The 27,614-nt window shown below is 45.5% G+C and overlaps 1 protein-coding gene across 1 annotated transcript in view; it reads right to left on the reverse strand.

Moving 5' to 3' along the window:
• Window positions 1–27,159, reverse strand: part of nedd9 (neural precursor cell expressed, developmentally down-regulated 9) — a 43,999-nt gene extending 16,840 nt beyond the window's left edge. Inside the window, exons 1-2 of the mRNA XM_072448310.1 lie at window positions 26,965–27,159; window positions 2,182–2,502 (exon numbers count right to left, since the gene is read on the reverse strand). Coding sequence (XP_072304411.1) covers window positions 2,182–2,502; window positions 26,965–26,976 — 333 coding nt within the window. The 5' untranslated portion in view covers window positions 26,977–27,159. The remainder of the gene's footprint in view (window positions 1–2,181; window positions 2,503–26,964) is intronic.
• Window positions 27,160–27,614: the final 455 nt, after the last annotated feature.

Consider the following 27,614-nt stretch of genomic DNA (forward strand, 5'->3'; position numbering starts at 1 on the left):
AATAATCCTGTCGACTTTAAAAGGTCTTTGTGTTTTAGAGTCTGTGATGTCCAGAGAGTGATTAAAACACGACTGTGGTTATTATTATTTTGATACATATATTTTGATTGAGACTTAAATGCAGAGAAAACGTTACATTTTTTCCTCTAAAGTCTGAACTCTGCTTTTGTTTGACTCTCAGAGGATCTGCAGAGACTCGATCTGATCGTTTAGAGTCAACGTCTGAAATGTTTGATTGACAGTTTAATTCTGCAGGATTATAATTCCGGGTGACACGTGAGGCTCCGGGGCCCCAGACGCACGCCGGGGCCTCAGAGGCGAGGCTCATTTCAACCCGGGTTAAGACGATTGAGGAGGAATCAGCCCTGAGACGTTTAAACTCATCCAGTGAGTAATTACAGCCAGAGTCCTGGAGCGGCTCGAGCGGCTCAAACTGCTGAAACGGCTCTACGCTCCGACACACCAGGAGTATTATCAGTATTAGTATTATCAGTATCAGTATTATCAGTATTAGTATTATCAGTATTATTATTATCAGTATCAGTATTATCAGTATTAGTATTATGAGTTTTAGTATTATCAGTATCAGTATTATCAGTATCAGTATTATGAGTATTAGTATTATCTGAGAAATTAAAGAGGACGCATTTATAAAGAAGAACTGGTTGATGTAAATTATTAAAGAAAAAGATCTGGAAAAGACATTCAGCTTATATTTTTGACATGATATTTTCTCTAACAAACAGTGTTGAAACTGCACGGATTTTATACAAGGTTTAGACCTGGTTTAGTCCTGGTTTAGGCCTGGTTTAGTCCTGGTTTAGTCCTGGTTTAGACCTGGTTTAGGCCTGATTTAGACCTGGTTTAGACCTGGTTTAGTCCTGGTTTAGGCCTGGTTTAGTCCTGGTTTAGTCCTGGTTTAGACCTGGTTTAGGCCTGATTTAGACCTGGTTTAGACCTGGTTTAGTCCTGGTTTAGGCCTGGTTTAGTCCTGGTTTAGTCCTGGTTTGGACCTGGTTTAGTCCGGGTTTAGTCCTGGTTTAGTCCTGGTTTAGTCCTGGTTTAGACCCGGTTTAGACCTGGTTTAGACCCGGTTTAGACCCGGTTTAGACCAGGTTTAGACCTGGTTTAGACCTGGTTTAGACCTCTTTTAGTCCTCTTAAATGGCGTTTGCTCTGCTCTCTGTGGCACTGGGGCCGGTCTGTGGTCCAGGACTTGGCCCGGTTCAGACCAGGACCAGACTAGAGCCGGGACCACGCCCTGTTACAGTTTAGAAGAGGAAGCAAACACAGACCAAAAGGGACAAAAGCGAGCGACAGACGAGTGCAAATACAGATGTCGGAGCTGGCAGCGCAATAAGAGCCAGACTGAGGATTAGAACCAGACCAGGATCATCTGCTGGTTCTGGCACCGGTCTGTTCTTTGTAATGAACCAGGACTAAACCAGGTCTAAACCAGGACTAAACCAGGACTAAACCAGGTCTAAACCAGGACTAAACCAGGACTAAACCAGGACTAAACCAGGACCAAACCAGGACCAAACCAGGTCTAAACCAGGACCAAACCAGGACTAAACCAGGACCAAACCAGGACCAAACCAGGTCTAAACCAGGACCAAACCAGGTCTAAACCAGGACTAAACCAGGTCTAAACCTGGACTAAACCGGGACTAAACCGGGACTAAACCAGGACCAAACCAGGTCTAAACCAGGACCAAACCAGGTCTAAACCGGGACTAAACCGGGACTAAACCAGGTCTAAACCAGGACTAAACCAGGTCTAAACCAGGTCCAAACCAGGTCTAAACCAGGACTAAACCAGGTCTAAACCAGGTCTAAACCAGGACTAAACCAGGTCTAAACCAGGTCCAAACCAGGTCTAAACCAGGACTAAACCAGGTCTAAACCAGGTCCAAACCAGGTCTAAACCAGGACTAAACCAGGTCTAAACAGGGTCTAAACCAGGACTAAACCAGGACTAAACCAGGTCTAAACCAGGTCTAAACCAGGTCTAAACCAGGACTAAACCAGAACTAAACCAGGGCTAAACCAGGACTAAACCAGGTCTAAACCAGGTCTAAACCAGGATATTTCATAATATTATTATTGTCGTGATAAAACCCTTCACAATGAGACGGCGACGCCCATCACCAAAGGAAAGCTCCGCCTCTGCGTTTCTTACCTTGTGGGGCGTGTTGTCCATCGAGAGGGCGGTCCTGGGGGGCACCTGGTACACGCCCTGCTGCGGGCTCTGGAGCGGGCTCTGGTACAGCGCCGCGGCCCCGGGCCCCTGCGCCTGGACCGGGGTCTCAAACATGGGCCCGATCAGCAGCTTCAGCCTGTTGCCCGGGGCGATGCCCTGGCGCCCGTGCAGCGAGCAGAGCCACCAGCCCTCCAGGCCGCCCGTGTTCTGCTCGATCACCGTCAGGATGTCGCCCTTCCGGAACGCCAGCTCCTCCGGCGACTCGGGCATGTTGTCGTACAGCGCCTTCGCCATCAGGTTCTGCGGGACGACACGGAGAGATCGGTTCAAGACGCCAGTCCACAAACTGTGAGAGGCGTGTCACGTGTGAGGGGCGTGCCACGCGCGAGGGGCGTGCCACGCGTGTCACGGGTGAGGGGCGTGTCACGTGTGAGGGGCGTGTCACGGGTGAGGGGCGTGTCACGGGTGAGGGGCGTGTCACGGGTGAGGGGCGTGTCACGTGTGAGGGGCGTGTCCACACACATGTAGTTTTCATCATGTCCTGTTTTCGGTGTAAAAACTGCCATAAATGTCACATATTTGGAACATTTAAATCTGAAAAATGGTTTAAATGTCTTTATTTTGTTGACTTTTTAAATACAAAAACATTTACTGAGAGGATTTGAGATTTATTATTCACTTTTTGACTTGACTGGAAAATTTCCCCCCCCCCAAAAAAAAAAAAAAAAAGCCTAATTTTTTCAAATTAAAAGTGAAATAAACCAGTTGTAGAATTGGAAATGAAACACATCCTTCTGTGGCTGGTCCAGGATCGTAGAGTTTGTGCCACTTTAAGGCCTGATCTTTGTGTCTCTGAGAGGAACATGTCCCAGAGACACATCTGGACACTTCAGTGGAAGAAGAAAACAGATTCAGGAAAAGATTGGACAGTTTCGTTGTTTCGATATGAAAAGCTTTTAACTCAAATTAAAAACAATAAAACTCTCTTTTCCTGAGCAGAGAACGACAGTCGGTTCAGTTCTTCCTCAGAGTTCAGCTGAAGCGTTTGTGTTTATCGTGTTCCGAGACGTTTGAGGGTCAAAGGAAGTTCAGGCTGAATATAAAAAATAAAAATGTTTGACACGTTATTGAGCGCGTCACGATCCGAGAGTTCAACGATCGCGCTCCAACCAAAGACCAGAGCGTTTTCTCTTTCCAATGACGCCAAACACAACAGTTCAAACCATCTTCTGAAGCTCCTCTCGGTGAATGTCCCATGTCGTTCTTCCTTCTGATCCTGAACGTTCCCAGAGTTTCCCGTCCTCTCGACCTCTCGTCCTCTCGACCTGCCATTACACGACTAATCGCGCTAATCGCCTCTAAATGCCTCTAAATGCATCCGTCTGTTTCCGCCATTTCGCCAAAGGAAGGAGCGAAGTGGGCGCGAAGCCACGACGCCCAAACACGTTTTGTACAGTACAACAAACAAAGACAGTGACATTATTAAACTAAAATGTCAAAAAAGAATAAACTACTTCAGATTCTCATCAATAATAGACTTTATTCATATTATCTCTCTTGAATCCGCTCGACTCTTTGGTCTTTCTCTTCTTCAGGCGTTTGTTCCCATGTGAAACTCTCTTTATCTCTAATACTGCACATGTGCGGCCCACGGCCCGCGGCCCACATACACACAACTACAGTTCCCACAATGCAACACAACTAGGTCGTCCCAGAGATCAAACAGGTTCATCAAAGTCAAGACAAAACAAAGCAACAAAATAACAGAATTGTCCTTTTAAATGACCAGAGTTTGGACTTTGACCCGGACTTTGACCCGGACTTTGACCCGTACTTGCCTGACTTTGACCCGTACTTGCCTGACTTTGACCCGTACTTGCCTGACTTTGACCCGGACTTGCCTGACTTTGACCCGGACTTGCCTGACTTTGACCCGTACTTGCCTGACTTTGACCCGTACTTGCCTGACTTTGACCCGGACTTGCCTGACTTTGACCCGGACTTGCCTGACTTTGACCCGTACTTGACCCTTATCTCCCCCCTCTCCGCTGAAGCTTCTGAATCCCCGTCGCCCACGGTTACCGCCTGCATTGTCCCCGCGTTGTTCTGATGCCCAGACGGCGAGTGAGTCGGTCGTTTGTTTTGGCGAGACAAGAATCAGCCGGCGACAGACGGAACGAGCTCACGGCGGAGACGGCGGCGGCTTTTGTCTTTGCTAATTACAACGAGCCGCGGCTAATTCTCTTTAAACGAGGATTTGAGCTCGTCTTTGTCAAGAAAATATGATGGGAGAAAGAAACAGACGTGAAAACGATTGAACGTGGAAATGTGTAAAATGTGTAAAACAATGAACGTGAATATTATCAGGAGGTCGTTATGGCGACGGGCGACATGACATGCCAACAATTATTACTCTTTTTAGTCCGGTCTTAATCATTTAATTAATAATATCTCGGATGTCGTTTTGAAGATAAGCTCAATTTAAATATTGTGTTTATCGTTTAAAGTAAAAATGCTACAAAAAGAGTCGGTTAAAAATACAAATGAACAAAAATGTTTGTTGTAAACGTTCAGATAAAGAGTATAATGTCATATTTGTGTATAATTTTACAGACGTGTCACGTTTATCCGACACGTTTAACACATTTATGTCACTCTTATGTAACGACACAATTTTACACACAAGTTTTTTAGTTTAATACGTTTTACATTTGTTTTACGTCAAACATTTACTGCATTTTTGACGTTGGCATTTTGTATTTTTCTAAACGAGATGTGATTTTTTAAACCGTTTTCCTGTAACCCGCTTTTGATGGTTCACGGTTACCACGACGACCGTCCTCTGTGACGCCGTGACCCAGTGGCCTGGTTTAAACCCCGTAAACTCACCCTTCGCATCGACCTCGTCTTTGTCAACAATGGGCTTCCTGTGCGGCGTTTGCACGTTCTGCCCGTGTCTGCGTGGGAGGAGTTGGGTGTTTCCGGCTCCGCCCATCGAACTCAAACACGCGCAACGGGTCAAATGCTCTGCTCCTGACAGGTTTAACCCAGAAACACTGAAGCGCGGGTCAAATACAGAAGACACATTTCACTAAAAAAAAAAACAAAATACTAAAAAATACTAAAAAAACTAAAAAACAAAACAAATCTCAGCTAAAACTAGAATCTAAATTCAAAAAACATGATTTAAATTGAACTTTAAGAATGAACTTGTGCTGATATAAATGTTCATTTTAATGCAACATCAAATAACAACAGTCTTGACGGCTGCGCAGACAAAAGGCTGTTGTTTGTACGTTTGTTAAATTCAAACGCTTAAATGTCAATAATTTATGCGGAATTTGTGACGCTTGATAAACTAAAACAAAAATGTCATTGTCAAACTGCGGCTCACTCTGTTTGTGGAGCGTTATTGTCTAGCGTAACGTTAGATTTGAGAACTGTTTGTTACGGGGTCGTTAGCATGTATGCTAACTTCTGCGCTACAAGAGTAAGCTAAACTAAACGCGTGGTTAGCTTTAGTAACGCTGGGTTTTCTGTCGCCAAAACAGCCCTAGATTTTCATAGTTTGTGATGCTAATGCTAACGTTCCCATTGAAACTGCCCTGGATTTTCATAGTTTGTGATGTTTGTGATGCTAATGCTAACATTCCCATTGAAAGAGCCCTGGAGTTCCATAGTTTGTGATGTTTGTGATGCTAATGCTAACGTTCCCATTGAAACTGCATTGGAGCTAACGAACGGAGGTGTTCTGTTTACAATAAATGGTATAATATTATGGAGACGATAAACTAGCAGGAGTTTACCACAAATTGTAACGTTTTTTTTGTTTGTTTCTTGCCCAAAATGTGCCGTAGTATCATAGCAACAACAACGCATGCCCTCCGTTTGAACCGCACAGGGCTAACGCTTCCCAAAATGGAAGAAACTAAGAAAGTGACGTCAGATTGTTTTTTGCTGACAAATTACCACGACTCATCATCACATTCTGTTCACTTGTGTTTTGGATTAAACCGTTTTCGCGCGGCGCCGCGGCGAGAAAAGACTTTTACATATCTGTGGTTTCGACACGTTGTTTTTCTCAGAGACTCGCCCGTTTCTCACACTGTGGCATCAACCCACTTCTGCTTCCCTTTACGGTAAAGTTAGCAAACGCCGAGCTAATCAGAGACGTGTGGTGTTTTTAGCGTCTTTAGCTGAAAGTGGGAGTTAACTGCAAAACTAATAAGTCTAATTGTATTAATATGATGTTCAGATTGCTTTATTTGTACCAGTGGGTCATTTGTTTTGCAGTTTAAACTAAAGTCAATCCCATAAAACATATTAAAAACCTGTTTACCATTTGACCAGGGACCACCACAAATGTAAGGTTATTCATTTGGATGTAATTGTGAATACATTTGTGATTTAGACTTCAACACGAGCGTTAACATCTGAGAGAAAACTCAAATCAAACTAAAATAAGAGTCCAGTGCATTTCAGAACATTTTGTAGCAGTTTAAGATTCAGAATGTGCAGCTTTTACACAAACGTCTGATGGAAATAGTGAGACGTTTAGGCCACGTTCCACTGATGCTAACTTATATGTCGAGCCTTAGCAACGCAAAGCGCCTTAGCGACAGCCGTTTCCTGTTCACTCGCTTTGTCAAGAGCCACAATCTGATATTTCCAGGTCATAAAGCGTCTGACATGATCCTAAGAGTATGAAATACTTATATACTCATGTTTTTGTCGTTTAAAAAAAAAAAGTAACGCTTCAAGTAAATTTTTTGCCACTATTAGTCACATTTTTGTCACATACAATCGAGTTTTTGATTCCTCTACTCACATTTTTGTCACACTCATTTGTCGATTTAATTTTTTTTTGTCACTATTAGTCATATTTTTCATTGGGGTCACGTTTTTGTCCCTTTTAGACACTTTTTTGTAGAATTTCCCCGCATTTATTTACATTTTGTTGCTTTTAGTAGTGTCGCACGGCAATATCCAAATCTGATATTTCCAGGTCATGATGCGTCTGACATTAGCATTAGCATGACATAAAGAGAGGTTCAAACGCGGCGTAGAGGCTTTGAGAGAAGTCAAAGAAATGAGGCAAAACTGTTCCTGTGCACGCTAGCTTAAGCCACGCCCCTCACATGCAGAGAAGTCAAAGAAATGAGGCAAAACTGTTCCTGTGCACTCTAGCTTAAGCCACGCCCCTCACATGCAGAGAAGTCAAAGAAATGAGGCAAAACTGTTCCTGTGCACTCTAGCTTAAGCCACGCCCCTCACATGCAGAGAAGTCAAAGAAATGAGGCAAAACTGTTCCTGTGCACGCTAGTTTTAGCCACGCCCCTCACATGCAGAGAAGTCAAAGAAATGAGGCAAAACTGTTCCTGTGCACGCTGGCTTTAGCTACGCCCCTCATATGCAGAGAAGTCAAAGAAATGAGGCAAAACTGTTCCTGTGCACGCTAGCTTTAGCCACGCCCCTCAGATGCAGAGAAGTCAAAGAAAGGAGGCAAAACTGTTCCTGTGCACGCTAGCTTTAGCCACGCCCCTCACATGCAGAGAAGTCAAAGAAATGAGGCAAAACTGTTCCTGTTCACGCTAGCTTAAGCCACGCCCCTCACATGCAGCGAAGTCAAAGAAATGAGGCAAAACTGTTCCTGTGCACGCTAGCTTTAGCCACGCCCCTCACATGCAGAGAAGTCAAAGAAATGAGGCAAAACTGTTCCTGTGCACGCTAGCTTTAGCCACGCCCCTCATATGCAGAGAAGTCAAAGAAATGAGGCAAAACTGTTCCTGTGCACGCTAGCTTTAGCCACGCCCCTCATATGCAGAGAAGTCAAAGAAATGAGGCAAAACTGTTCCTGTGCACGCTAGCTTTAGCCACGCCCCTCACATGCAGCGAAGTCAAAGAAAGGAGGCAAAACTGTTCCTGTTCACGCTAGCTTAAGCCACGCCCCTCACACAGAAACACTGGAATAACTAAACTTCTTTTTGTGACAGCTCAGATCGACAGCTCAGATCGACCTCAGGAATAATTTATAGACTGGATTTGCTAAAAAAAAGCATTTGTTATGTTTGTTGATGCTCGTTACCATGGAAACACAGACCGCCATGAACCTAACTGAGCTTAAGAACGATCTAGGGGGCGATCTAGAGGACATTATAATACCCAAACACATTGCGATGTGCTCGTTATGACCACCAAAACGTCTTCAACACGACTTTTTGTTTCTCCGACGCCGTGTTGTTGCTAACGGCGAAACAGGAGGCGCGCTACAGTCGCTTCTTTGTGCAGCTGATGCGTGGAAGCCCTCTGTTTGTATCGGGAGCGACGCCATGTCATTAAAACCAGGTGGAACCCAGAATTAGCCCCGTTCTTCAGATCTCCGGACGTAAACATCTGCCCCCGTCTGACTCCAAACATGTGCGCGGCCCACGCTTCGCCGAGACTCCCGCGCGACCTAATCTGGAACTGCTCCCACCAAAACAAAAGCTAAAAGAGGATTTGAGGTCGAGAGAAAAGAGGAGAGAACATTCGGAGGTATTTCGGGAAGAACGCGCGGCACGAATCCTAAAAATAGAGGAGGAAGTTGCGCAAGGGTCGATCCGCACGTTGCCAGGTTTTTCCGCGCGGAGGTCTCGAGCGGGCCGAGCGCTTCCCTCGTGTTTTCCTTGGAGAACGGAGCGTTGTTTTGATCGTTCTTTAAACCGTTGTGGTCGCAAATGTGACTGCGATAGAACATTTGGTACAGTACGTCGTGTTCTCGCCGAAGGAGTCAACGAGGTGGTCGAAGTTTGGACTTTTTAAAATCGATCGAAGCGCAATGAAAAGCGACCGATCAAAAGCGGCCTCTGCAAACATGTTCCCATTTCAGATGTTAACGCCTCATTCAAGCAATCATTCTCTTAATGAATGATTCATCCATCGCGTAAAACAAATTACCCCCCGGATTCATCTATAGCTCACCACAGAGATAAAGCTAAAGAACCTGAGGACATCTTTACGAGTGGATTTACAGAACAAAGACGGTTTTGCATCAGAAACACTAAATGTTCATGTCATTTTGATGTGATTCTCGCCTGTGTTTAGTCCAGATTACGACTATTTGGCGTCTAAATGAGTCGACAATTACCTCAACAGGTCCATTAGTTGTAGCAGTAGTCGTCTCGTCTTAAGCAGTCGTAGACGTCGTAGTAAAGTTCTGATTTAAGCGGCTCCCGTTTGTTGACACAGAAACTCCCACATTCCTCCGAGTCTGTGTCACTGCAGTAAAAAAGCCCACACAGTTTTACAGGCCGAGCCCACACCTGGGTCTGGATCTGGATCTGGGCCTGGACCTGGATCTGGACCTGGATCTGGGCCTGGATCTGGGCCTGGATCTGTGGATCTGGGCCTGGGCCTGGATCTGGATCTGGACCTGTGGATCTGGGCCTGGACCTGGATCTGGACCTGGATCTGGGCCTGGATCTGGGCCTGGATCTGTGGATCTGGGCCTGGGCCTGGATCTGGACCTGTGGATCTGGGCCTGGATCTGGATCTGGACCTGGATCTGGACCTGGATCTGGGCCTTGATCTGGGCCTGGATCTGGGCCTGGATCTGTGGATCTGGGCCGGATCTGTGGATCTGGACCTGGATCTGGACCTGGATCTGGGCCTTGATCTGGGCCTGGATCTGGGCCTGGATCTGTGGATCTGGGCCGGATCTGTGGATCTGGGCCTGGGTCTGTGGATCCGGGCCTGGGTCTGTGGATCTGTGGATCTGGGCCTGGATCTGGGCCGGGGTCTGGACCTGGGCCTGGATCTGTGGATCTGTGGATCTCGGCTTGGATCTGGGCGTGGATCTGGCCCTGGACCTGTGCCTGGATCTATGGATCTGGGCCTGGATCTGGGCCTGGATCTGTAGTCCGAGCCGTGGACCTTCTCAGTGAGGTTGAGTCCTGGTCCGAGACTTGGATCTGGGCCCGGTCCCGGCTGTAGACCCTCTAAAGCCCCCTCCTCAGTGACTCACAGGGTTTTTTCCACTACAGTCTGGACCACGGCACAAAAGGGCCCCAAGAGTCCTAAAATCACAGACACTTATGTAACGCGTTGTAAATGGATGACGAGCCGCAGAACTAAAACGTTCGGCGGTTATTTATAGTTTTTATTTGGTGTTTCATAAGAAGTGAGCGCACTACTCTGTCGCGCACTACTCTCTGTCGCCCACTACTCTGTCGCGCACTACTCTGTCGCGCAATACTCTCTGTCGCGCACTACTCTGTCGCGCACTACTCTGTCGCGCAATACTCTGTTGCGTACTACTCTCTGTACTCTCTGTCGCGCACTACTCTCTGTCGCGCACTACTCTGTGTACTCTCTGTCGTGCACTACTCTCTGTCGCGCACTACTCTGTCGCGCACTACTCTGTCGCGCAATACTCTGTTGCGTACTACTCTCTGTACTCTCTGTCGCGCACTACTCTCTGTCGCGCACTACTCTGTGTACTCTCTGTCGCGCACTACTCTGTCGCGTACTACTCTGTCGCGCACTACTCTGTCGCGCACTACTCTGTCGCGCACTACTCTCTGTACTCTCTGTCGCGCACTACTCTCTGTCGCGCACTACTCTCTGTCGCGCACTACTCTCTGTCGCGCACTACTCTGTGTCGCGCGCTACTCTGTGTCGCGCACTACTCTCTGTCGCGCGCTACTCTGTGTCGCGCGCTACTCTGTGTCGCGCGCTACTCTGTGTCGCGCGCTACTCTGTGTCGCGCGCTACTCTCTGTCGCGCGCTACTCTGTGTCGCGCGCTACTCTCTGTCGCGCGCTACTCTCTGTCGCGCGCTATTCTGTGTCTCGCACTACTCTGTCGCGCACTACTCTGTCGCGCACTACTCTGTCGCGCACTACACTACTCTTTGTCGCGCACTACTTTCTGTCGCGCACTACTCTCTGTCGCGCACTACTCTCTGTCGCGCACTACTCTGTCTCGCACTACTCTGACGGGCACTACTCTCTCTGTCGCGCACTCTCTCTGTCGCGCACTCTCTCTGTCGCGCACTCTCTCTGTCGCGCACTCTCTCTGTCGCGCACTCTCTCTGTCGCGCACTCCTCTGTCGCGCACTCCTCTGTCGCGCACTACTCTGTCGCGCACTACTCTGTCCCGCACTACTCTGTCGCGCACTCCTCTGTCGCGCACTACTCTCTGTCGCGCACTACTTTGCCGCGCACTACTCTCTGTCGCGCACTACTTTGCCGCGCACTACTCTCTGTCGCGCACTACTTTGCCGCGCACTACTCTCGGGTTGGTTTTTCGAGCGTTAAGCAGCGTTTAGCCTCCATCTTGTCCGGTTGACGCCACAAACGCTGACTATTCCCTGATATTTTGTCTGGAACCCTCTTTTCCAGAACGTTCCCACGTCATTCCACACCGGAGCGACTCGGCAGAATGGACCGCGCCGCTCGCCCGCCCTGGTTTCTGATAAAAATAGAAGGTAATTATAGTAACGCCGGCGCTTAACGAGGCCGATGACTTGCGCCGGCGCTCCGTTCCCGCTGGGTCAGAGCCAGGTCAAACAAATGGGCCGCGTGCGGAGCGGCGACGGCCCGTGGGAAAACGCGGGCCGGCTCCGTGCGCGGGCCGGTTCTGTCGCCGCGGCGGTTTGGGCCAAAAGGTTGGGTCTGTGATTAAACGCCGCTTTGTGACCAAAATTACACGAGAGGATTTCAGAGTTTTGCTGGACTTTTAGTTTTATTTTCGGGGGAAGGTTTTGAAGCAGATTTTCCCCGTCGGATTTTAAACACGTCCGATGTATTTCCATAAGTCACGGCGTCAACAAGAGCCATTTAATTTACATAGAGAAGAGTCACATGGGCCCACTGCGATGCTAGCACGGCGCTAGCATGGGCCCATGCTAGCACGGCGCTAGCATGGGCCCATGCTAGCACGGCGCTAGCATCGCAAGTTTTCTTCTCTTCTGACCCTGTTCTCTCTCTGTTCTCGCTCTACAAATCATCACCAGACTCATCACCATCAGAAGCAGTTGCATTGACAGATTTCAAAATAAAAGCTCATTTACTTTGGCGTCCCTCAAGGCTGTGGCAAAGTGACATTGTATTTGTCAAAAAAAATGAAAAAAATACAATTTGAAATGTCAAAGTAAAAGCCCTGAAAAGCATGTTTAAAGGCCAATAACAAAAGAAATAATCCATAATGTTACTAATGCATAATGTATATTACTTTCTACAATATAAACCAGGCAGAGCTTTAGTCTGAACTTTTCACATTGTTTTTGCTTCACAATTGGAATAAATTCAATGTTTTACAAAAGTTAAACCTCTGATTATCGACACTTTTCTTGTGGAATACGATCATATTTTCTCCCCGAATAACTTCAAGTCGTTTAGCGTCACAGAAACTACAAACACAGATTGAAAAAGGGACATATTTGACATATTTGCCGTATGTGGGTCAGAGCTCTAGTTTGTGGTCAAACGCGCCGCTGCCGGAGTCGGAAAATAAACGGGACACAATCGATCGACAATCCCACGAGTGTCGACGCAATATCATGATCATCCATGACAAACGAGGACGATTTCAATTCCACAGCGACGCAAAGTTCAGAAATGTGTTGAAACAAGAGATTTAACGATCAAAGTGTCAAATGACCCACAGAGATGCTGAAATATCACCTCAAAGTTATTAAAAATATCAATAATCAGCATTTTCTATTATAAACGATACAATCAATCTTCAAATGTTGCTGAAGCTTCAACTTTCATGTCACTTTGGCTTCTACTTTGAATATGAGTTAAATAATCAGTATTAATACATCGGATGCACCGGAGCGTTTTACACGTTACAGCGCTTTGACACGACTCGTCCTCTCGCTGCAGAGGAAGCGCCGCATGGAGAGTGAAACACCGCAGAGCGAAGCGGCTTTGCAGAGCGAAGCGGGCTAAAACCGCCGCCGCCGCGCTCGGGGGGGAAGCGGCGAGCGAAAGCGACATTTCCCGCGAGTCGAGTTTGTGTCCAGAGGTGTTCACAAGGAGAAGCCCCACTCAAATATACTATAAAAATGTAATAAATAAGTTTAGAAGTCTTTTTAGATCAATTTATCGTCCAGAAAATAGACTTAAATGTAAATAACTGTTTTTATCTGGCTGTTTTTGTCACGTTTGACTTTATTTTGTCTTTCAGAGAGTTAAATTGTGTAAAGTCGGTCACAAACTTGAGGAACAGTCACATGTCAGACCGCGGGAACGGAAGAAGAAGAAAGATTTCACTCTCGTTCGGTCTCGATAATCGTGAATAATGGTTGAATCGCGATAAAACGGTAACATTCGATATCGTGGCGTCGCCGTCGTCCCAAAAAGCTGCAACAAGTATTTTGAAAAAAACACAAATCCTCGAGTCAAATCCTAGCTCCTCGAGTCGTTTAAAGATGTGGATTATGATTATGTCACATCTCTGCATTACGCGCCTGAATAACGTCATAAATCTACAGAAACAAGGATTCAATACAACACATCGGTTTCTCTGCTTCAAACGCTGGTTCTTGAGATCATAAACGACGCTCTGAGTTCACGCGGCGTTTGTTTGGATCAGATTCTGGATCAGATTCTGGATCAGATTCTGGAACTACGAACGGCACGATTATTGTGGGAAGAATTTTTGAATTTTTTACGTGTGATGTATCAATGTTACTGAATTTGTTCTTTTAGTTGTCTTTTTTTGTGTGTAAATATGTGGTGAAGGTGGAATATTTTAGTTTAGTTTCGCGACTGTCATGTTAATTGTTGTTGTTGTTTAATTAAAACAAAGAAAAAAACGTCACGATTTAACGATAATTCGCCGTTATCAACATCACGACCAAAACAAAAACTAAATCCTAAATATTCTCTCCTTGTTGTTTTTGTCACACATGATATAATCAAACCTTCTGAACGATCGATTTGACATTTAAAAAAACGCTTTAAATTAAAAGAGCAGAACCGACCTCATTTCACTGCTAAAATTTAACTAAAAAACGCCTAAATTAGTTGAAAAACTTTGACTTTTCTACCAATTAAATAATTAAAAAAATAAATAAAAATCCTCTAAAACTGTCACGATTCTAATGCTTTCCGTCTTTCCCGTTACATCGTGACCTCCGTCGCCGTGGTTATCGATCCATTTCACTTTGCACATGAAACGCAGTAAAATTGTGAACCCTTTTTTGATGGTGTTTTTTTGGGTTGTTTTTCTGCAGATCTTTGTCGTTCTTCTGCAGAGGTTTCGCTTCATCTGAGGAGGAAACGGCAAAGGAAACGACTTCAGCCCAACCATGTAATCCACTCTTCAAACGTGGCTCTTAACAACGTTTAAAATCCTCAGGTTCTCGCGAGATGAAGGAGGCGACGCCCGAAGGGGCACTTTTAACACTTCTCTCCGGGCGAGTTTGTGTGTCTGAACTCGCCCTCTTCGCCCGGAACGTGTCGGCACCTGAAAACACGCCACGTTCTGCTTTCTCGATGGTTTGTTTTTTCAAAGCCTCCAACGCTTCCTGCTTTTCGAAAAACACCTCGTCATCTGCGGCGAACGAGTGAAGTGTGAAGTGTGAGCGTGGAGTGTGATCAAAAGACTCGGAAATGTGTCAAATTTAGCACAAAGCGTTTTATCTCGTTCTTTTGATTCATCGAAAGGATAATTGCAAGACTAATAAATGAGTAAAAGGATGAACTGGGCCAACGATTACGATTCTAGGGGAAAAAACATCCCGATTTAACCATTATTCACGATAAAAACATCACGATTTAACCATTATTCACGATTATTCACGACAAACAACAGTGAAATCTTTCATTTTGTGACCGACTTTATGCAATTTAACTCTCGGAAAGACAAAATAAAGTTAAATGTGTCAAAAACAGACAGATACATAAACTTTCTTCACATTTAATCTATTTTCTGGACAATAAATTGAACAGAAAAATACATAATTTTGTGTCTAAAATGGTCACGATTATTACTTTTTGGTTCTTACATCGATAAACCTGATAAATCCCGACTAAAACGTCTTAAATCCAGAATGGACCAAGAATAAAAAATAACCGTTGGACAGAACACATCAAATAATCTAGTATAATAATAATAATAATAATAATAAATATAGCCGCAAGCGGCAATGATCGGCCCTCGCTACGCCGCCGCCACACGGCAAGAGGAGGGGGCGCTAACGCGCCCCAATTGTCCTTTTATTACGCCTACTGCTGAATCTGTGACGCTGTCACATCTTCTCCCCTTTGTTTTACCATCAAAAAGCTATTTTATTTTGAATTCTTGGCAAAATGTGCGGCTTTGCCGCACAGACACCGTGACTCTTAGAATAAAAATGTGGATAACTTTTGATGGTCCACCCCTGAAGATGAGTCTCACCAAATTTCAGGTTAATAGGGCTAACGCCCTAAGAGGAGTTTGTGAAAGTCTAAAGTGTAAACATGTTCCGGCGATTTCCCCATTGGAATAACATGGGAGGTTTCGGTCATCGTTACGGCAAAGCCATAACAATTATGACATGGGTCTCATTGACTTTTTTGATGGGGATGCCAAAATTGAGTTGTGTGTCAAATTTCTTATAATTTCGCAAAACTAAATATTTAACCTCCATATAAAATCTGTAGGGGGCGCTGTGGCTCCAAATTAATTTATTTCACTTCAAGTAGGTTTAGGGCAAACAGTTCAACAACTGATTCTAATTTGACGCAATTCGGACTTTATCTGCGCAAACGGCAGAAATGTAAAATTTGGGAGATTTCTGAAATTCTAGCTACAGTTTGCGGCTTCGCCGCACAGACACCGTGACAGGTATCAATGTAATTTGAATAACTTTTGATGTCCCACTCCTCAGTAGCATTTTCACCAAATTTCAGCTTTTTAGAGCCAACGCCCTGGGAGGAGGTCGTAAAAGTACGACGTTTGGAAAAACTCCGAAGTCATGTTTAGCCATTTTTGAAGCAATATGGCCGACATTTGGTTGGGCGGATGGCGTTGCCGTACTAATATTTTTTACTTCTCTTGTCACCATCTACCTCTGCGCCAAATTTCATGATTCTACGATCAGATTTTTTTTGGGTCATTTCCCATCTCTCAATGCATTTTTGGTACATTTGGGGGCGCTGACGCGCCAATTTTTTTATTTTAGAAAAGGGAAATAGCCAGAATGTAGAGAGGCACGATTTTTAGAGGTGTGCAAATTTTTGTGACTTTTCGTCAATGTTCACTGGGTGAAAAATAGGGGGGTTGGTCCCGAGAAGAAAGAAAGAAAGAAGAAGAAAGAATAATATTCCGATGCGAAAACAATGTTTCCCATTTTTCAAATATCATAAACTATACATTTTCCATGGTGTGGGTCCCTGGTCACTAACGGGTACTTTCGTTAATTTTGAGTGGGCTCCGCCCACTTTGTGTTTTTGGCCCTCTATACAGTAATAATGTTCAATTTTTGCATTACATGCTTATATGCACGGAACATGCAAGAGATGGGGAACGTATTTGTGAGCTACTTAGCGCAAATGAGTGCTTTATATGGGGATGACGACCGCTTTGCGGTCGTTATCCCAATGTAAAGTGCTCGTTTAGTGCGCACTTTTGCACGGGCTTCGCCCGTTTACAATGGTAATGTTCCATTTTCCTACTACTAATTAGTATGCAAGGGGCGTGCGTGAGTGGAGGAGTGCGTTAGTGAGTGTTTGGAAGTGGGCGAGCGCGTAGTGCGAAAGTGTGCACTACGTGCGCACTTTCGCAGCCGTGCTTCGCCTTACGAGATTAATAAGCCTCTCGCCAGCTTGTGGCGCTCGGGCCTAATGATCTAGTACATGCTCTTTTAATTATATAAATTCACACCTTTTATGGCCAATGCTAATGCTAAATGCTAATGTAGCCAAGCCAATATTTTATTTAAAAGCCAAAATAATGCAGTTTTTTAATTGCTAAAATGCCTTAAATAAATTGTCACAAGTCGCCTCTAATTTATCCTAATATTAGTCTCTTTTCTAGATCCATAAAACATGAGCTTTCATCCTCTTTGTGCCCGGCGCACAAAGATGGCCGCCCGCCACACGTCGGCTTTGTCGGGCGGCGTCTTCTTCTTTAAGCGTGAAATCGATGAGACGTTTGGCCGATCGCGCTCCTGGTTTAGGATCTGTGTATGTAAAGCCTCCTGAGCGGGCGGGGCTGAGGCGGGCGGGGCTGAGGCGGGCGGGGCTGAGGCGGGCGCATGTGCCGCTGTGGCTAATGCCGCGCGCAGAGGATTAGCTCGGGGGCGGGTAGCGTAGCGCGCTCATGTATATTTTGGCATCGGAGGTGAATTTGAATCCTCGTCTTTCTGGGATTTTGGCTCCAGAAAACTTCACGTGAACTTTTCTTGCGTCGTTTTATTCAAAAATGAAGCTTTGATCAGTTAAACGTGCCACAATCACATGATCAGCACGAGACAAAAGAGAAAACTGGAAATAAATGGTGATTGTTTTATACATATTAATCAATAAATAATCAATTGATCAGAATTTGTCCAGATTAAACTTTATATTCAATATATTAAAAATACAGGACCATAAAGGCAAATCGTGTGTTTTGTAGATTAAACCAGGACTAAACCAGGACTAAACCAGGTCTAAACCAGGACTAAACCAGGTCTAAACCAGGACTAAACCAGGACTAAACCAGGACTAAACCAGGTCTAAACCAGGACTAAACCAGGACTAAACCAGGTCTAAACCAGGTCTAAACCAGGTCTAAACCAGGACTAAACCAGGACTAAACCAGGTCTAAACCAGGTCTAAACTAGGTCTAAACCAGGTCTAAACCAGGTCTAAACCAGGTCTAAACTAGGACTAAACCAGGTCTAAACTAGGACTAAACCAGGACTAAACCAGGTCTAAACCAGGACTAAACCAGGTCTAAACCAGGTCAAAACCAGGTCTAAACCAGGACTAAACCAGGACTAAACCAGGACTAAACCAGGACTAAACCAGGTCTAAACCAGGTCTAAACCAGGTCTAAACCAGAACTAAACCAGGTCTAAACCAGGACTAAACCAGGTCTAAACCAGGACTAAACAAGGTCTAAACCAGGACTAAACAAAATAGGTCTGAACTAGAAGACGAGTAAGAACATTTCCTAAAATGTCTTCTCTTCTTTTCTTCTGAATGAACTTGGACAAAGTGGTACATTTTTCTTCACCTTAACGACTTTGTCCTGCAGGAGGAATGTACACACAACTACACAACTATACACAACACAACTACACACAACACAACTTCACACAACTACACACAACTCTACACAACTACACACAACACAACTACACACAACTACACACAACACAACTACACACAACACAACTTCACACAACTACACACAACTACACACAACACAACTACACACAACTACACACAACTACACACAACACAACTACACACAACTACACACAACACAACTACACACAACTACACACAACTACACACAACACAACTACACACAACTACACACAACACAACTACACACAACACAACTTCACACAACACAACTACACACAACACAACTACACACAACTACACACAACACAACTACACACAACACAACTACACACAACTACACACAACACAACTACACACAACTACACACAACTACACACAACACAACTACACACAACACAACTTCACACAACTACACACAACACAACTACACACAACTACACACAACACAACTACACACAACTACACACAACACAACTACACACAACTACACACAACTACACACAACACAACTACACACAACTACACACAACTACACACAACTACACACAACACAACTTCACACAACTCCACACAACTACACACAACTCTACGCAACTACACACAACACAACTACACACAACTACACACAACTACACACAACACATACACACAACACAACTACATACAACTACACACAACTACACATGCACACAACACAACTACACACAACACAACTACACACAACACAACTCTACACAAAACACAACTCCACACAACTACACACAACTCTACACAACTACACACAACTACACACAACACAACTACACACAACACAACTACACACAACTCCACACAACACAACTACACATACACACAACACAACTACACACAACACAACTACACACAACACAACTCTACACAACTACACACAACTCTACACAACTACACACAACACAACTACACACAACACAACTACACACAACACAACTACACACAACTCTACACAAATACAGAGAACCCACGATACGATAATATCCTGATTGTGCGATACATGTGATCGTCGATATATCGCTCAACTCTGCAGCAGCCCACGATATCGATACTGTATCACCAAGTATAGTATCACGATATTTTGATACAGGCACAGCCCAAGTATTCGCCCTCGCAGTTCCCAAACAACTTGAACTATTACACATGTAGTAGTAGTAGTAGTAGCAGTAGCAGTAGCAGTAGCAGTAGCAGTAGCAGTAGCAGTAGCAGTAGCAGTAATAGTAATAGTAATAGTAATAGTAATAGTAATAGTAATAGTAATAATAGTAGTAGTAGTAGTAGTAGTAGTAGTAGTAGTAGTAGTAGTAGTAGTAGTAGTAGTAGTAGAAGTAGTAGAAGTAGTAGTAGTAGTAGCAGTAGCAGTAACAGCAGTAGCTGTAGCAATAGCAATAGCAGTAGAAGTAGCAGTAGAAGTAGCAGCAGTAGCAGTAGTAATAGTAATAGTAATAGTAATAGTAGTAGCAGTAGCAGCAGCAGCAGTAGTAGCAGTAGCAGCAGTAGTAGTAGTAGTAGTAGCAGTAGTAGTAGTAGTAGTAGTAGCAGTAGTAGTAGTAGTAGCAGCAGTAGTAGTAGTAGTAGTAGTAGTAGTATTCCAAGAATAAACTTTGTGAAAAAGCAGATTTGACATTATCACCACAACAGCCGGTCGCCGTGGAGACGAGCTCACGTATTGGCCCCGCCCCACTTCCTACTTCGACGTCGCACATCAGGGAAACTTGAAACTGAGTGTTGTGTGAGGCTCGTTACCGTGGGGACGATACATACGTTTAACCAATCAAGTCGCAGTATCAAACCCAAAAACAAACACATTTTAGAAGCAAATTTAAGCTTTTTTATCCGTCTGTTTTTGTCACTTTTAACTTCATTTTGCCGTAAACGCCGGTCACAAAGTTGAGGACGTGTCGGACCGCAAGAACGACAGGAAATGATAAAGATTTTGTGGCGTCTTTCCTCACAATAACCGTAACTCTCACGTTGGTTACCGCGGCGACCCGACGTGAATGAGGCTGAACACAAGAGCGCCCGTGTTTCCGATGCTCCTGATCTCCATGAGCGCTCGGCTGGAATGTGCAGCTTCTCACAGGACGCCTCCCCTGCCTCCTCCTCCCCTGCCTCCTCCCCCTCGGCGTGGCCCCGGCTCGGCCCCTGCACTTCCTCCGGGCCCCCACGTCCACACTGGTGTTTACATGCGCTCAGACGGGACGAGCGACGAGGTTTTTGTCCCGGGTTGAGTTCAAAAGAGCCGGATTCAAATGAGCCGCTGCTCGGCAACAGAGGAGCTTCTTACGCACCAGGTCTGGGTTTGGCGTCCAACACCAGAGGACGGAAGCTGCGTGCAAAATGATGAAGTATTAAGATTATCTACAGAGCTTCTGCGGATTTATAAAGGCCCCGAGAGAGTCTGCCGGGCCCCCAGAGAGCCTGCCGGGCCCCCAGAGTCTACCGGGCCCAGAGAGAGTCTGCCGGGCCCCGAGAGAGCCTGCCGGGCCCCAAGAGAGCCTGCCGGGCTCCGAGAGAACCTGCTGGGCCCCGAGAGAGCGATGTCACCACAAATACACAATAAAAGCAGTTTTCCCAAATAAACAGTATTTGATGGAATTTTAGGAACATTGTAGGACATTTGTCTAAGGACACGGGACCCTGGGACATTTGTCTAAGGACAGGGGACGCTGGGACATTTGTCTGAGGACATGGGATGCTGGGACATTTGTCTAAGGACAGGGGATGCTGGGACATTTGTCTGAGGACAGGGGACGCTGGGACATTTGTCTGAGGACATGGGATGCTGGGACATTTGTCTGAGGACAGGGGACGCTGGGACATTTGTCTGAGGACAGGGGACGCTGGGACATTTGTCTGAGGACAGGGGACGCTGGGACATTTGTCTGAGGACAGGGGATGCTGGGACATTTGTCTGAGGACAGGGGACGCTCAGATGATGACGTCGGGGAACTCAGACCTCAGTAAATACACTGTATCACCTGTAATGACTTAACGATGGGCGGTATCCACAGAAATGATGATGTATTTTAAAGTCTGTAAATGTCCTGTTGTTTACGCGTCGCCATGGAAACCACCAACCTGCAGGAACCTGCCTTTACACTCAACATGTCTGTCATTTTACATCTTTTCACTGTCGTTCTTCATCGTTTTAATCATAGCTGACGTCCTCAGAGCTGCTTAAAGGCCCCGTCCCAGAAGCACCAGAACCATCAGAAGCACCAGAAGGACCAGAACCACAAGAAGCACCAGAACCACCAGAAGCACCAGAAGGACCAGAACCACCAGAAGGACCAGAACCACAAGAAGCACCAGAATCATCAGAACCACCAGAACCACCAGAACCATCAGAAGCACCAGAAGGACCAGAACCACAAGAAGCACAAGAAGCACCAGAAGCACCAGAACCATCAGAAGCACCAGAACCACCAGAACCATCAGAAGCACCAGAACCACCAGAAGCACCAGAACCATCAGAAGCACCGGAAGGACCAGAACCACAAGAAGCACCAGAACCACAAGAAGCACAAGAAGCACCAGAAGCACCAGAACCATCAGAACCACCAGAAGCACCAGAACCATCAGAAGCACCAGAAGCACCAGAACCACCAGAAGCACCAGAAGGACCAGAACCACCAGAAGGACCAGAACCACAAGAAGCACCAGAATCATCAGAACCACCAGAACCACCAGAACCACCAGAACCATCAGAAGCACCAGAAGGACCAGAACCACAAGAAGCACAAGAAGCACCAGAAGCACCAGAACCATCAGAAGCACCAGAACCACCAGAACCATCAGAAGCACCAGAACCACCAGAACCATCAGAAGCACCAGAAACATCAGAAGCACCGGAAGGACCAGAACCACAAGAAGCACCAGAACCACAAGAAGCACCAGAACCATCAGAAGCACCAGAAGGACCAGAACCACAAGAAGCACAAGAAGCACCAGAAGCACCAGAACCACCAGAAGCACCAGAACCATCAGAAGCACCAGAAGCACCAGAACCATCAGAAGCACCAGAAGGACCAGAACCACAAGAAGCACCAGAACCACCAGAACCATCAGAAGCACCAGAAGGACCAGAACCACAAGAAGCACCAGAACCACCAGAAGCACCAGAACCACCAGAAGCACCAGAACCATCAGAAGCACCAGAACCACAAGAAGCACCAGAACCATCAGAAGCACCAGAAGGACCAGAACCACAAGAAGCACAAGAAGCACCAGAAGCACCAGAACCACCAGAAGCACCAGAACCATCAGAAGCACCAGAAGGACCAGAACCACAAGAAGCACCAGAACCACCAGAAACACCAGAACCATCAGAAGCACCAGAAGGACCAGAACCACAAGATGCACAAGAACCATCAGAAGCACCAGAACCATCAGAAGCACCAGAAGGACCAGAACCACAAGAAGCACCAGAACCACAAGAAGCACAAGAAGCACCAGAACCATCAGAACCACCAGAACCATCAGAAGCACCAGAACCATCAGAACCACCAGAACAATCAGAAGCACCAGAACCATCAGAAGCACCAGAAGGACCAAAACCACAAGAAGCACCGGAACCACCAGAAGCACCAGTACCATCAGAAGCACCAGAAGGACCAGAACCACAAGAAGCACAAGAAGCACCAGAAGCACCAGAACCACTAGAAGCACCAGAACAACCAGAAGCACCAGAACCATCAGAAGCACCAGAAGGACCAGAACCACAAGAAGCACCAGAACCACCAGAACCATCAGAAGCCCTAGAAGGACCAGAACCACAAGAAGCACAAGAAGCACCAGAACCATCAGAACCACCAGAACCATCAGAACCACCAGAACCATACGAAGCACCAGAAGCACCAGGAGCACCAGAAGCACAAGAACCACCAGAAGCACCAGAACCACCAAAAGCACCAGAAGCACCAGAACTACCAGAAGCACCAGAACCAGACTCCAGCTCAGAGGGCGCAGCTGTAAAATTGATGGTCTTCTCTGATCTTATTGATTTGAGTTTGCGAGCGGGATCTATCTTATTATCGAGCAGACCATGGATCTATTATATTATCGAGCGGGACACGGTGACGCAGATGTGACCGTTTGTTTGGGCCGTTAGCATACGCAGCGACGGCTAATTATAGAACGCTCCCGGTAACTGCATTTCACCGGCATCAGGACCAGGACCAGAGACCTTCAGCGTGCCGTGGGGTTTTGGTCACGTTTTGGTATTGTTTTTGTTCTGTTTTGGTCACATTTTGGTCCTTTTCTGATCATGTTTTGGTCCAGTTTTGGTAGTTTTTTTTGGTCACGTTTTGGTACTGTTTTTGTTCTGTTTTATTCACATGTTTGGTGATATTGTGGTCCTGTTTTGGTCCAATTTTGGTGCTATTTTGGTCCTGTTTTGGTGCTATTGTGGTCCTGTTTTGGTGCTATTTTGGTCCCGTTTTGGTGCTAATTTGGTCCTATTTTGGTCCCGTTCTGGTGCTATTGTGGTCCCGTTTTGGTCCTATTTTGGTCCTGTTTTGGTCCTATTTTGGTGCTATTTTTGGTCTTGTTTTGGTGCTATTTTGGTCCTTGTTTTGCGGCGTGCGTCAGTGGCTGCCATAGCCGCCACTCGCCCGTTTACATCTGCTAAACTGCCGGCGTCACATTTCACTCTCGGTTTCAGCTGGTGAATTATTTAGCGCTATTTTAAGTCGCGCTAAAGCCTCGAGCGGCTGATATCTGAGGACGTCCGGCGACAGGTGGGATCCAGGTGAGAGCGGAAAGAATAAAGACGCCGCGATAAAGACGTCGTGATAAAGACGTCGCTGTAAAGACGTCGCGGTAAAGACGTCGTGATCGGATTAACGGGGGTCGGTGACAGGAAAGGGAAGAATTAAAACCGAAAAGGGGCAAAATCTGAACGTCGGGTAAATCGTACGACATGAAAAATACATCTTAAACTGTTGCAAAAAGCGGATTTACAACCAAAAACTGAACTTGTAAACTAAACCAGGACTAAAGCCAGAACATAACCAGGACTAGATCAGAACTAAACCAGGACTAAAGCCAGAACTAAACCAGGACTAAAGCCAGAACTTAACCAGGACTAAAGCCAGAACTAAAGCCAGAACTTAACCAGGACTAGATCAGAACTAAACCAGGACTAAAGCCAGAACTTAACCAGGACTAAAGCCAGAACTAAAGCCAGAACTTAACCAGGACTAGATCAGAACTAAACCAGGACTAAAGCCAGAACTTAACCTGGGTTAGATCAGAACTAAACCAGGACTAAAGCCAGAACTTAACCAGGACTAAAGCCAGAACTAAAGCCAGAACTTAACCAGGACTAGATCAGAACTAAACCAGGACTAAAGCCAGAACTTAACCTGGGTTAGATCAGAACTAAACCAGGACTAAAGCCAGAACTTAACCAGGACTAAAGCCAGAACTAAAGCCAGAACTTAACCAGGACTAAAGCCAGAACTAAAGCCAGAACTTAACCAGGACTAGATCAGAACTAAACCAGGACTAAAGCCAGAACTTAACCAGGACTAGATCAGAACTAAACCAGGACTAAAGCCAGAACTTAACCTGGGTTAGATCAGAACTAAACCAGGACTAAAGCTAGAACTAAACCAGGACTAGAACAGGATCAAACCAGGACTAGATCAGAACTAAACCAGGACTAAAGCCAGAACTTAACCTGGATTGGATTAGAATTTAACCTGGACTAAAGCCAGAACTAAACCAGGACTAGAACAGGATCAAACCAGGACTAGATCAGAACTAAACCAAGACTACAGCCAGAACTAAACCAGGACTAAACCCAGAACTTAACCTGGACTAAAGCCAGAACTAAACCAGGATCAAACAAGTCCACATCAGCACTCAAATTGGCGCAATATAAACAAGAACAAACACATTGTAAATTACTCATTTTAACACATTTCTGACTGAAAATTAATACATTTTTGCCCACCACAAAATCAGAGTTAAATCATATGTTTGAAGAGTTTAACACGACCATTTTAGCTTAAATTTCGACAAAACAAACCCGTGGTATAAGCGGCTTTAGCACAGTCTGGCATTTAGCACTATTTAGCCTCTGTTTGTGAAGGAAGATGACCTGTTTGTCCTGAGTAAAAGCTGAAAGCTGCGGTCCACACAGCTTGTACACACGCCGCTGATGTCACGGTGAAGTCGACGGACACGAGTGAAGACGACGGAGCGGAATCCACTAAACCGTCACTGAAACAATTCAATTTAGCCATCGTTTAGCGGCGTTTTCTGGGCACGACATGTATGAAGGTGTTCGAGAGCTTATCGTCGGTCAAAATAGCTAAATAATGCCATATTTTCGCATTTTAAAATACGTTCCGCTCATTGTGCTGCTGCTGGTCGTCAATCTCAATTGACCAGATCTCAATTGACCAATAAATAAAGTCAATTTTAACCTAAAAATGGTCAAAATATCTCAACGTTTGGCCTTAATTGTTTATAACTGATAATAACGTGAGTTAAAATCAGAGCAAATGGCTTCACTTCCTGGTCCGCTTTCAAACGTGTTTTCAGAACACGGTTCGGATAAGCTTCTGTTTCTATTAATGATTTAAAAAAGAAACATCAGAATCCGCGTTACTATCACTGTCAAGACAAATAAACTAGAATGATATGTCAGTATCACAATGAGAACAAAATACACACAAAAAATCTAATTATTTTATACAAACCCATATTTCTTAACAATTGTCTAAGGGCTAAATAATGAATCAGGTCTAAAGACAATAATTTAATAAGGGCCTAATAATAATAAGCTCGACTTTAGCACTTAATCGCCACAAATATAAGAGAAAAGTATTACAGAGATTACAGTTACTGAAAAATATTATTATTCTTTTTCAATATGTGATTTATCCTTTGTCAAGTTACACTGTGTGTCAAAAATACACTTTAAATAAGCTCTATATTTCTCCCTCATCAACTCATTCAAACTATATTAACCAACACAAAAGACCACGTTTTACATTCAAAACCCTCTTTACAAACTCTGATTTCACTTTTCCTCTCTTTCATTACCATAACAGAGCGCGCGAGGGGGGCGCGCCGCCGGGGGCCGCTCCGCCTCGACTCAACACGTGCGCACGCCCCTGCTAAATGTCATAAACGAGTTATAATAAAGACATAAGTGACCGCACTGCACCGTGACCCGTCCACGAGCAAGACACGCCACGTACACGTAAAGAAGTGAGAGGAAACACGAGAGAAGTGCCGCGCTCTGCGTTTAACGGGAAATCCATCACTTTAAGAGTAACCGACGTGTAACGGTCATGACTCCAGAACAAACTGCGGCTAACGCGGCCGCGGAGAACAGGAAGTGGTCAACAGGCGGTGAAAACGTGAGGAAATAAGAGAGTTTGAGTCACAGATAAAAGCGGAATAGAAAGTCCGCGGAGCCGCGGCTCCACTCGGACTCAACTTACTTTGTATTTCATGTCGCCGCCGCCGCTCCTCCGCGTCGCGTCCGCGGGTGAAAACGTGTTTAAATCCGCTTTAGGAGGTGAAAATAACCGCGCCGCGTCCGTTTATGGCGCCATGGAGCGTGTTTGGTGCGTGTTTGGCCGGTGTGGACGGTGTGGACGCGGGAGAAGGCGCTGCGGTCCCGGTGTGCGCAGAGCAAGTCCCGGACTGTGGCTCCCGGACGCGACGCGACGCACTCCGATGTGGCGTCTGCATAGCGCCGCGCGGATTGGCTGAGAGGAAATCACAGCTCCGCCCACAGCCCTGAGGGTGCCCTGCGGGGTGACGTCACAAGAGGAAAGAGTGACGTCATCACGGGAAGATTCTTGGAGCAGATTCACGTTTGATGAACGAGTCTGGAAAACACAATGTTTGTAATAAGTTCATCAGAAGTGGGCGGAGCTTCCAAAAATAGCACTCAAATACGTCATATTAAAGGGGACGTATAATGTATAACGAGTGTTATAACCAGTGTTATAACCAGTGTTATAATGAGTGTTATAACAGCCGTAGATCATGGTTTTAAGTTTTATTCATCATAACACGTAATATTGATTAAAAACAGCTTAAAACCCGCCTCTTCATAGTGATAAGCCCCGCCTCATCATAGTGA

Source organism: Eucyclogobius newberryi, unplaced genomic scaffold, assembly GCF_026437365.1.
Source record: "Eucyclogobius newberryi isolate DKJ021-1_F unplaced genomic scaffold, fEucNew1.0.hap1 SCAF_16, whole genome shotgun sequence".
NCBI lineage: Eukaryota > Metazoa > Chordata > Actinopteri > Gobiiformes > Gobiidae > Eucyclogobius > Eucyclogobius newberryi.